Consider the following 12,702-nt stretch of genomic DNA (forward strand, 5'->3'; position numbering starts at 1 on the left):
TCTACTCCATTAACACCCATGACTCCTCGTTAAGCCCAATCCCTTTGGTAGTGGTACTCTGTTACACAAACAACCTGATCTCTCCCTTAGAGGCAAGGTCTCAGCAAGCAACAGAAACTGAAGGTCTTCTCATTTTTACTGGAAGACCTCAGTTCTAGCAGGCTTGTAAAAATGCAGAGCTTTGCAACAAATCTTTCACTTCATACAGTCCCAAACGCTCAGCAAGTACAGGGAAAGAGTGCAGTCTACAGTGCTGCTGACTGCACTCCTCCTTTAATGAGTAAGGCTGTACTCCCACCCACAGCAGCACTGAAGCACACAAGGCCCATCTGTGTGGTTAGGTGAACATGCCAACTATCAGCTGTACTCCCACACCACCAGCTCCTGTTCTACAATTGCTTTTCATAGCAGCTCATCAGTGACTACTTCCCAAACCTCAGCAGCTACAAAAAAGCATCATATTAGCAATATCGCCTGTCCACACCTCTACTGCATTTTCCCTCACTGAAGTGGTTTGCTAGCTGCGCTAGAACCATGCATTGTCATGCCCCAGCGACTGTGCTTACCCTAAGCAGAGACTATACCTTCGAGAATGAATCTCACCCTTACCACGAGACAGATAATCCTTGCCTTACGGTGGTACATATGAGGTTCTGTATCACCTGAAGAGCAAGAGCAGCAAAACAGCATGCCTCATGAAAAGCTAGAGAGCAGACAATACCAGAAAACACTCCCTCCACAGGAATAACAGCTTCTCGTAGCAGAAAGTTGAAAGTTTTAAGGCATTTCATATGAACAGCTACTTGACGTAACACCACCAATGCTGCCGTGCCAATCTAGCTTTCTATACTGCAAGTACTTGCAGTACTTCTTTTAAAAGAAGTGACATGGATGTCAAATGCTGCAGAGTGACATGAGCATGTCTACAAACACTTAAAAACTTTACTAAGTTTAAATAAAACACTGGCTTCTTGTATTTTATACATATACAAGGTTTTATTGGCTTTCTTGGAATGACCTGTGGGAGTATAAACTGTTTACCTGGCTGGGGACAAAGGAGTCATCTCCAGTTCATGAAAAAAACTATCTTCCCCAAAGCATAATGCTTACTTCCAACAAGCAGCAAGGATCAAGTCATACGACACTTCAAATCAAACCTTCTCAGCTCTTTAGCTACCACAGAACAGCTCAGTTACTGTGACCAGCCTTTCCTCCTGACATACAACAGAAAAGGACCCATGGTAAGGACCAACAGCAAGTCAGCTTTGATGCTCAAAGCTGGAGCCAAGCCTTGAAGCTGACACTAGGGGGAAGCTAGAGGCAAACAGCAATAGCCATTAAAAGTGAGTCAAGGATCTCCTGCAGTACTTGTCTGTCAGCTGACTGCTGCTCCCGTTTTAAGATCTACAATGGTCTCGCCATGATGTGAGAACAGGCACGCAGGGGCCCAGAAGCTCACAAGTAGTCTGGCTAAAGCCTTCCTAAACATCCTCGTCTTCTTGCTCCTTATCCTCAGGAAACCTGCGTTTTTAAGCCACCGCTGCCTGCTTCAGCCTCCCTTCCAGTTCAGCCGCCACTGGCGGTGTCTGGAGGGCCAGACTTCCAGGAGCACCGGCCCTGCAAAGCAAGAGAAAAGTGTTACTGTCCAGCTTGCTCAGTACAGATACGCAGGTGCAAAACAGCTCCTCTGAACTACTTGCTCAGGACAATTTGCATTCATGTGGAAATTTAGAAAGATGGCCTTGCTAGCAGCACAGAGTATGTCAAGAAAATACAGGATGCAAATACAACCCGGTCAGATTTTGAACTACCATCTAGAGAAGATAAAAGATCAATGTTTAGTCTTCAGACTACATACTTCAAAAGGCAGGCTAATTCTTACATTCTTGCTCAATTCACCTTTCTAAAGGGTGGGTCACATCACAACACCCGAGCACAGTTTCACAGCAGGAGGAACCACTTTATCATATCACACAGCACAGAAATCTCTAAGACAGGAAGAGGCAAAAGAAACTTACCAGTTCCCTCTGCAAAACTGCCAGTACTCCGAGTGTGCTTGGAACAGATGGCCTCCAGGGATTAAGACAGAAGTCCAGTCCTCTCTTTACTAAATCCAAGGAAGGCTCCCCTGTGTCGAGCTCTTAAAGTAATTAGCCAATCATCTTCCTCAGATGGAAAACCACAGGGTGATGCCGATACCCTACAACAGGGCTGTACCAAGGGCTCCAGCTTTGCCCTCCATGCGCAAGAGCTTCAAGGTCACCTTTACCTCAAGGCAACACCGCAGCATGGTCTGGTATTCCACCTGTGACTGCAGTCAACCACTACCGTTCCCTCAGAGACATTTCAAGCCTACATCTGGTTGCAGAGACTTCCACAACCAGTTCTACAAAACCAGAGTGCAAGAGGTGTGCTTATCAGATAAGCTGACTCAGGGAACATAAACATGAACTTGACTGCATGCCAGCATTTACAAAATCAAGATGATATTCTGCCAGCATGATCTAAGAGCAGAAAGCAGTATATTGGTAGACTCCCCACAAGCAGCCAGGACTTGCAAGGTATACGAGAGCACAATAACCACAAGGACACTACAGCAGAACTGTTTAGGACAACAGAACTTCGCGATTTCACTGTCCTAATGTGTACCAGCAACAGAACACCACCACCCACCACACAAGGAAATTCAGGACTGTACACTCGACAGATTCCTCACATCACTTGCAAAGGTTCCAGGAACAGGTCAAAAGACTGATTGTAAAACTGGTTTATTCCCATCTTGCGTTGCACTTGACCAAGAGAAACACTTACCTCATCATACAGGCGAGAACATACAATGTTACTGTACTTCCAGAATTCTGCCCAGAAGTCTGAGAAGGATTCCACTGACCACTGGTATAAGTCATTGTAGTTGGCTAGAAGTAATAGATACCCGTTAGCATTATGTAGAGAATTATAGGAATGTAAACAAACTATAATTACAGAGATCCTGGATAAAGAAAATTTGTGGCTAAAACAACTAGTAAGGTCAAACTGATCACATAGAGTAGGTCAGAACAGATCCCTTCTGTACAGGGCAAGTGACTATAGCATCAACAGAAACGGTCTACCTGAACACACGGCAACATTTCACCCGTTACAAGCCATTCACCACCACAGAGACAGAGACCTCTTCCAGTAACTCTGTGCAACATCTACCCACTCCCTCAGTGAAACCAAAGATGAGATACTTCAGAGACTCTGTCCCGCTCACTGGTATTTCCGCTCCCCATCGTATCATCAACCAAATGATTTAATACAGCAGAAGATAAACAAGTCTTCCTGACAAGAACCCTTATGGCTCCAGTCTGGGACCAAAGACCTCCAAGAGCATGGCAACACGGAGATTAGATGCACTTGTCATCTAACTGTAGCATCAACAGCACTGTTACAAAGGAAGCATGCATTATTCCTTAACGAATAAGGGGTCTGACAGACTGCAGCTTACCTTCTCATGCTAAACCAGCATGAATGAAGCTAAAAAGAGATGTTTACTAGCTAGATAGTAAAACCGTGACCCGACATTAAAAACATGGAAGCAAGCAGTTTAAATCTTGCATGACTGTGATACCAATCAAGTAACCCGAGGAATGCATATCAAAACTCCACAATTCAAACCAAATACTGAAATTCAGCGTGTAGAACAGTCTTGGGTATGAATAACTGAAGCTGATTCCTCATCACCAGCTTGAAAGTGACACTCCCAAGTCATGGCCACACTGTCTGAAGCTGTGCCAACAGCCAAATTGAATACAAGTCTGCCATAAGTGACAGTACTAACAGTTTCCTGCTCTGCCAACTGTGCTTCCTATTTAATGCTTCCAGCTAAACCACCTGAAGTCATTTTCTCGAATTCTCTTTGGTTTGTCATTCTGTTATCCAGCTCTGCTTCAGAAATCATCTTTGCATCCTCCTCCTACAAGGAGGACATCTTCCAGCTTTATAAGAGGAAAAAAAAAAACCCATTCCAAGCCATCTCTACACTTACACTCGATCACTACAGCTGTTTCCCCACCCAGTCTGCCCCTTCCACATCTTATTCCACTCAGTCTTTTCCATCGATATCAGATTGCTCCCTAGGTATTACTGCCACAGACACAAAGACCCTTCTCCGTAACTCAGCTTCTGCCTACATATTGCCTCAGCCTCCTACAGCCTTTTTTTATTTTTACACTCCACCCCAGTTACTCTTCACCACTCTATACAACGCACATCAGCTGGCGTGGGGCTAAGACTTTACCAGAGGAAAGTTCAAATTTCCATCTCCTCCTTCAAAGAAGAAAAAAAAAATAATAATAATCAGTTGTACCAGTTGCTCCAAGTAATCTGATAAATGCAAAAAGCTACAAGTCACCACTAACTTGATTTCTTATAACATGAACAGTCCGTTCTGTCTTGTCTACACGGTTTGACCCCAAAATGAGCTTTAGCATGCAAGTCCTTCAGGGCATAGTCCTCTTAGCCAGCAGTCAAACACTGCATCTTGTCACTATGTTTTCAGGGTTGGACAGAGCCATGCTGTTCAAAGGGTTACATTGCCCTCAGCTCTCCTCGGCGAGTCCACATCTTAACGTTACATAAAGAATCCATTCTTCATTGTTGCATAGCACACAGACCAATGAACGCCGCTTCAAATCTAATGGAACTTGACAAAAGTTTCTATATACGCCCAGGAATCCACTTTTGAATGGAGACAGCCACTTCAAAATGGACTGAAAAGAATTCTAGTTGCTACATCCGTAAACATGGGAAGCCCATCTGAAACTGTATTTGGTCTTGATCATACAAGTACCAGTTACATGGCTTTTCTACTCAGGAGTTAGCTAAAAACCTGTAGTAGCTTACTTCCTATGTAGCAGGAGTTCTGACACGATAATGGGAAATCCCCCACCAGTCAGAGTAATGACCTGGCTTGCCGACACAGTAAGTTCCCAAGCGAGGTACGCAATTGTCTTCCAGACAGGAACCGCTAGAAGCACTAGCTACTTTGCTACTACTCCAGAATATGTCTGCTTATGCCACAGACACATTTATACTGCACTGACAAGCTTGTCAGGCCACTTGCCAAAACCACTCCCTCCAGTCCCCATCAGACAAGCCATTACAGGAAAGCTACACAAGTCAACCCCGTCCCCAGACACTCTGGGAAACCAGACGGCATAAACCAAGCTGGTTTATGTGACCCCCACATGCACTGGCATCCACCTGGCTCATGATGTGAATGAACCCACACAGCCAGCACCGCTGGCTCCTGATAACCCCAGAGACACCACCACAGTCACTGGAAAACCATGGCAATCTGGGTTGAAAGCCACCTCTGGAGGTCCAAGCCCCTACTCAAAGGGGTACTACACTCAAAACTGACAGGTTGTTTCCAGCTGCAAGGACTGCACACCTATTCACAGCCATACAGGCATTTCTGAATGAGCATGAAGCAGAGCTTTAAGTTCTAGAGCTTAGGCAGATGCACAGCAAAAGAACCAAAACTTCCACCCCTGAACCAGCTTACACATCACCTTTCCCTTCCCAGCGTGTTTAAATATTACAAAAACATACTCATCACAAAGAAAGACGAGCATGGCCTTAATTCAGATCTCACATATGTATACCATTAAAGCACTATACTAAGGCTCACAGGAGCCTCACAGCCACGGTGGCAGAGATCCCTCCTTCCCACATCCCCTTACACCACCAAGTCACCACAGCATCGCTCCAGGCCCAAGGAAAACCCTGCACGCAGGGCCTGGCCCACACAGGAGCAGCCGGGAGCACAGAGCTGGTACCAGCACGGCCGCCGCCTGGGCTGCCACCCGGCAGCCGCAGCAAAGGCTGTTTGCATGCCCCATCAGCCTGGATCTTCACGCTACACGAGATGCTGCACCGGAGACCTCTACCCCAGGCACAAGCCGAGCATCCCTCTCGCAGCCTGGGACACCTCACCCCCCACCCCCGCCCCAGGTGGGGTGTGCAGGCGCCTTGCCCCCCACCCGGCTATCCGGGACAGGCAGACTGCCCGCAGCCACCGCGGTAAGGCCAGCCCCGGGGAAGCAGAGCCCCGCACGACTTCCCCCCCTCCTCCCCCTTCCCCCAGTCAGAGCACGGCCCCCAGGGCCCCCCCGCCCGGCGCTCACCCAGGCGGAGCCCGCAGCTGCTGGCCACGGCGGCGCGGAACCGGTCCATGTGGGTGTTGCGCTTCGTGTCAGGCTCCCACATCACCTGCGACTCCATGATCTCGGGCTCCCGGGACATGGTGGCTGTCAGGCGAGCAAGCACAGCGAGCTACCGCCAGTACCGCGGGAAACCCACCCCACACCGCCCCGCCCCAGCCCTGACTACGCTCGCCCTCCTCCGGCCGCACGCTTTAAGGGCGGCCGGTCCCTCCCCGGTCGCCGCACCCCGTAACCTTCCGCCGGAGGAGAAAAGAGTGCGGGGCGTTGCGCACCGCCCCGCCCGCCGGGACAGGGCGAGTCACCCCCTCGGTCGTGCGGGGTGAACGGGGGGCAGGCGCCGGCCCCCGTCCGGCTCAGCAGCGGCTGCGGCGAGGCCCCTCACGGCGGCAGCGCCCGGCCTCCCCCCGGCGAGCGGTACCTCCCCTCCGGCGGCAGCGGCCCCCGCGCTCCTCCCGACTGGGGGTCGCCTCGTATCCCCCCGGCCCCCGCCTTGAGGGCAGCCCCCGCCGCGGGGAGCGACGGAAACACCGGACTAACGCGCAGAGCCCCGCCGCCCCTGAGGGCCACCACACGCGGTGCGGGCAGCGGGGTGGGGTGGGGGGGACACACACCATCGCTTCGTTCTTTCCACATCTGCAAAACTGCTGCTGCTTTGGCATTTCCACCCCCCCACCCCCAGGTCTGAAGCAGTCTCCGCTGACAGATGTCTTGGACCCACAATGAGGCAAGAGCTGCCTTTCTCCACAGCCTCACTATCCCAGTTACGCTTTTGTAACGCGCTCTGCCTACAGAGCTCGCACCTCAGATTAAAATCGATTGCTTCTCTTCTTTCAAAATGCGAGGTCTGGCTCTTGCTGGCAATTGCAATGTCACAACAGCCGATTTTCACCAAGAAGCGGTGGTAACAAAGTGCTCCATAGCAACGCTCAAGTCACGGTGCATACGTACTGCTTCTGTAAATGTTACTTTCAAGGTCGTGATTTCCCTTCTAATTCAGGGAAGCCTAGAAAAACACAAATTAGATGGTAAATTAGGCATACAGTGTAAATATGAAAGTAAAAGACATGTCGTAGTAGTAGTAGTACACTTCCTATAACTTTCATTCCGATTTTTGTGCTGCTGCAATACTGCCACTTTATTCAATTTGAAGGCCATGGCAACTTGACTTGAACAATCCTGCAGTGACTTGCCTCAAGAAAGACTGTACGTATAGCGTATGTTCAAGTAACTCTCCAGAGCCCAGAGGACTCAGAGAGGCTGGGGATGGAAATAGGCCACATTATTTGCTTTTAAGTGCCTCCCTTGCCTTGGCAGCAGCGCTGGGAGAGGTCAGTGGAGGTGTGAAATCTGTGGCGCGGACAGGCTGCCAAGGCCTGAGGTAAAGCAGGCACACGGGATGCCTGCTCCAGGCCCGGGCCTGGCCCTTCCACCGTTTCATCTGGGCTTGGGAGCCGCAGCCTGTGGCAGAGAAAAACGACCTAGAAACTCCATCTCTCTGCATGCCTATGGAAAACACATTTTTTTGCCCTTTGGGATGTCAAGACATTTATTACAGTAGCAAGACTGCTAACCGATGCGGATATACGTACTGGCTTCGGATACAAGGTATTGCGGCACACATCAGTGTCAGTACAGCCCTCTGCTAGGGATCTCGAGGGCAGCCCCTAGCTCTCCACATCAACTTACCCCCAGTCTGTCCTGCTCTGGGGTGTAAAGGTGAGCTTTGCGTCAGGTTTTCTACAGGTCTCCCAGAATTACACCTGACATGACTTCCAGGTGAAGCTGCCACGGCCGGGCGTTGACGCACTCCCTGTGGCTACTGGAAACAAACCTGAAATCTCCCATTTTTACCTCACTTTCGTGCCCCGCGGCCCGAGGCATTCCCCGCTCCGCCGCTCCCCGCCGCGCCGTGGCTGAGGGGCCACCGCCCAGCCCGCCCCGCCGCCGCCGCCGCCGCCCCTCAGGTGGCCTGGGACCGGGCGGCCCCGCGCGGCGGACGGATCCCGCGCGGCGCACGGCGGCCACGACGCCGGCGCGCCTGATTGGCTGCCACGCGCCTGGCCCCACATCAGCCCAGAGCCTGCTCTCCTCACGGCTGGGCTGACGGCGGGAGAGCTGGCACCGTAAAGAACCAATTGCCGCAGAGCTCTCGCAAAGGCGCTTCCCTGTCCACCAATGAACAGCCGGATCAGAAGGAGGTGTGCCCAATCGGAGCAGAGCTCTCATCCTGCTCGGCGGGAGGGAGGGCCCCTCCGGGAGGCCCCTCAGCGCTGAGGCGAGACCGGCGTGTCACGTCGGTGGTCGCCGTATTACGCGTTTTAAGATAAAAAAGCACCAGCAGCCCAGCAGCCTTCCTCACCCAAAGCAACCTGTGCATCTAGAAAGAAAATGGGCAGCCAAATCACCTGAGAAGGGACCAAAAATCCTCTCGCAGAGCTGAAAAAGGCAGTTTAAAATGGACTGACCCACTTACTGCTCAAGGAGGAAGGGGTGGGCTGGGAATTCGGTGATTACACTTGGGCTTCTAGGAAAGCCTGTCAGAGCTTCTCATTTATTAGCAGCAGTTTTACTATTACGGCCTTCCTTAGAGTGGGTTATGCCTCCATGTCCCTTGCCCTCTGTCTAGTCTTGCCTCAAGGAAAACCGGTTTTCCTTTCTTTCAAAAGTGACTTTGGAAAAGCGGGAAGGAAAAGAAGGAAAATCAAGCAGCTTTTAACGAGAAAGTGGGCATGAATGGGACCTCCGTGACTACTAAAAATAGTTTGGAGACTAGATTAGGATAGCTGGAGGAAATTAGCCTGAATAAGATTAACCGGAATTGACCATTTTCAAACCTTTTTAAGCCGTGCTTTATACCTACTAATAGTAATAATACCTTAAAAATGAAATCATGTTTTCTGCTTTAGATTAAATTAGTTTAGAGGCCCTTCAAAAGAAGATTCTGATCCCATTAACAGTAAAAAGGATGATGATGGCACTACCTTGCTTATGGCCTCATAAGGTAACAAAGCTGGAGTCAGACTGTGAAATTAACATCAGCGATGAAATGCAGGGACCTGTGAGATAAATGTTTTGTAATAATACCTCACGGCAATCTGTGCGGTATGCTGAGACCTGACCATGATCCATTGATCCAACAATGGATGAGGAAATCTAAAGATTTTGGAAAGTTTTAAAAAATTCCTATATTCACAGTGTATATTCACAGCTGGTTAATGAGTCTGCATTAGAACAAGAAACTTCTGGCTTGTTTGACATCCATGATCTCTGCAACCTCTACATGGTGTCAGGATACAAGTAACCAGAATCAAAATCAAAAGCATTTGCAGAAAGAGAGGAAGAAAAAAATCAAAAAGGGAAAAAGAAGAAAAAGCAGCAGTGACACATTGCAAGAAAAGCCTCACAGAGCTAGTAGCAAAACATGAAGAGAGAAGGCCTACAATGACAAGAGGTCATAAAGCCGTCAGCTGTGACAAGTTGAGGCTGTGAGATGAAGTAAAGACAGAAAAATAAGGGTCAGTGAGGTTAAGGACTGGTCCGTAGTAACACCAGGTGTCCTTCAAGGCTATGCCTTTTTTATTTTGCCCTGAAAGGAAAGAAAAAAAAAAAAAAAGGAGAACCCCACGATCTGCTACATTTTGGCATCTCGAGGACCCCTATTTATTCTAAATACTGTTCAGATTGCTGTTAAATACCTGTATCTGAGTAAGACATCTTATGCAGTTTCTAGTGCAGATCAGGAAACACAAGTACCCTCACGCTTCTTCTGTCCAGTTCAGACCCTCATCAGAGGATCTTTCCAGAAACCTCACAGTTGTCCTAATTTTATAAGTTTAATGTGGATGAGATCAGTATTTCATGCCGTGATGCAATGTATTCTTTGAGCAGACGTGATTTCATTTATTTATAATGAGAAGGGTGAAATACTGTGTAATTTCATAAGAGCTGCAGATTTGGAGAGATGAACGTACCTGAAATAGGCCCACTGAGACAGGTTAGGAAATCAATTAAATACCAGGGAAGATTCCCAAAATATCCTGACCTCATATGAAGGCCAACCCTGAGCGCAGGCTTCTAAAGGCAGACAATAAAATAGGCCTCTGAGCCTCTGTGAAGAATGGGTGGAAAGAAAAAACAAGCACTTTGCAGAAGCGATTTTGAGGGGAACTCAGGATGGAAACTCACATAGAGAAAGAGGAATGTCCCCGAATTTGCAGAAACAAGACCCACTGAACCAGAAACAGCACAAGGGGACCCAGGGAAGTCCATGCCAACTGGAAGCAGAGAATTGCAACTGGTGCAGAAGACAACACACATGACAGTTAATTATATGACTGTCGTGGTTTTGTACCTCCAGGTTCTTTACATGCAAGAAATGCCCTAGAAGCAGACACTTTACTGCGTGCTGGGAGTCTAGGCACAGCACAACACTGAGGGCAGAAAACCAGAAACCTGATAAGCACCTCAAAAATACCTGTCATCTGTTACCAACCCGTTTTGGAAGAGTATGAGGTAGACTTCAGAATATACACAGGTATTAACGTATCAGCAATTTCAGGACGACCTTGAAAGAGAACAAAAGCACCATTTATAAATATATAAAGAATCTATACGCTGCTGAAATCAAGATCCTAACTACCTTCCTGGATCTGAGCCCAACCCTTTCAGGGCCAAATATAAATAAATAAAATAGTAGGAGGTCTGGGCCATTCTGCTAAATGTGAAAATAAGTGTTTTTGCCAGACTGAAACTGGGAAGAAGGCCATAGCAAAGATGTCTATATTCTAGATGTCTACTCAGCTACTCAGCAACTGGATTTAGGCTGAGCCACGAGGTTTAATCGTCAAAGACACAGCATGTAAAATTGGAAAGAGATACTTCAGGTTCTTCCAGTGACTGGGAGAGCTACAGGCTGCACTCCTGACTCTGCGGGAACTCCCTGGGAAGGGGCTGGTAAAAGCAGAGATCAGCCCTGTTGTTTTCAGAGCAGAGATGCTGGGTAGTGCGCAGACGTGGGCATGGGCCACCTACACCGTCCCGAGCACAACAAGAAGCTCTGGGGAGGGTGTTGGGATCCCCCGTGCTTTGGGGTTCTTGTTGGACAATTTAGCATGCGTTTTACGCCCCAGCTCACGCCGTCAGTGCAGAATCTACACTGCAAACCTATGGCTCTGTGTATTGCCATCGCTGTGTTCCTGCCTTGTCTAACTTGGCTCCTGTCAATTAACAATGAGTCAGAACGTGCTCTGAAGGCAATAAAGCACTTTTCTGTCTCTTGGGGATTCTTACTTCGCTCTGCTAACATCCTGATTGGGTTTCACTCCAGAAGGAGCTGATAACATCCTCTGACTTATACTTCCCAACTGGTCTTTTCTTAGCCTGGTTAGTCAGGGAAAATCAACGTGAAACCTATCAGAAGAGGGAGTCCATTCATTAATTGGGCTGAATTTCATCCTATACATCTGAGTCAGAGTTTCTCAAGAGTAAAAGACACGAGACCCTTCAGAATCCCTTGACCTCATGCTGATAGTGCACTGAACAGAGATGTCATTTTCTGACATTAGCCTACTATATTCCATATGTCATTTGGGGATTGCACTGTATTTGGAGAAAACATTTAACTCTTTTTAGAATGTAAACTTTTGCATACTACATGAGTCTATACTACTAACAAGTGTCCCCAAGGGCAGCCCCGGCTCAGAGCTTATCCCCGGCTGCCGCCACCCCCCTCTCCATGTCCTGGGCACACAGGTGACCCCCAAGGATGTGTGGCGGAGGCGCAGACTCCCCGTCCCCACGAGGCGCCAGCGGCTTTGCTGGGCCGGGCCCTGGGGGGATGCGATGCTGGGCTCCAGGGAGGGGTTCAGCAGCCAGGGCTGTGGCAGTGCCCCAGCACCAGCCCGGCACCTTCCCACTGGCCTCCATCCCGCATCCCGCTGCACCTCGGGCATGCTCCAGCCGCCAGCCAAGGAGCCTGGCCTCCTGCAGGTGGGGAGCTCCAGACACCCCTCTGCGGCACACGGCTCCGGGGGGGCCTCACTCCGCTCGAGACTGACTGGCACAAGGGGCTCAAATGTCAGGGGGTCAGAAACACTGCGTCAGGGAGTAATCAAAGAGCCGGCACAGAAACACAGCCCAGGGGGGTTTCAAGGTCACGGTGGGGGCCGCTAGCGTGGGGTGCTACTGGCATAGATCATAGGAGTGAAAACCTGTAGTATACTTGAACACCCTAAAAGTACCTGTATATATCGTGATCACTGCCTGTAGCCGCCTATGCCTATAGCCAGCTGTAACTATAACTGCCTATACCTATCTAAATTTGTAGAAACTCAGTGACGTGGCAATATAGGAATTCTCCTGTGCAAAAATAAATAATTTATTTGTAAATGACAATATCTGTAGAAATTCAATGACATGGCAACATAGTAATTTTCTTATGCTAAAAGAAATGACTTCTACTGCATGGAATTAGTCCGCAGAGGGCCGAACGTGG

At 49.0% G+C, this 12,702-nt stretch overlaps 1 protein-coding gene across 4 annotated transcripts in view; it reads right to left on the reverse strand.

Annotated features, from left to right (window-relative positions):
- The window catches only part of AACS (acetoacetyl-CoA synthetase), a 45,522-nt gene extending 37,389 nt beyond the window's left edge, over positions 1–8,133 (reverse strand). Inside the window, exons 1-4 of one of the 4 annotated variants that reach the window (XM_037375322.1) lie at positions 7,896–8,133; positions 7,010–7,212; positions 6,171–6,293; positions 2,812–2,915 (exon numbers count right to left, since the gene is read on the reverse strand). In XM_037375322.1, coding sequence (XP_037231219.1) covers positions 2,812–2,915; positions 6,171–6,288 — 222 coding nt within the window. In that variant the 5' untranslated portion in view covers positions 6,289–6,293; positions 7,010–7,212; positions 7,896–8,133. Of the gene's footprint in view, positions 1–1,459; positions 2,792–2,811; positions 2,916–6,170; positions 6,515–7,009; positions 7,213–7,895 lie in introns of those variants that run through there. The other 3 variants (XM_037375323.1, XM_037375325.1, XM_037375324.1) reach the window with 3 other exon arrangements.
- Between the last annotated feature and the right edge of the window lie 4,569 nt (positions 8,134–12,702).

Source organism: Falco rusticolus, chromosome 1 (genome assembly GCF_015220075.1).
Source record: "Falco rusticolus isolate bFalRus1 chromosome 1, bFalRus1.pri, whole genome shotgun sequence".
Taxonomy (NCBI): Eukaryota; Metazoa; Chordata; class Aves; order Falconiformes; family Falconidae; genus Falco; species Falco rusticolus.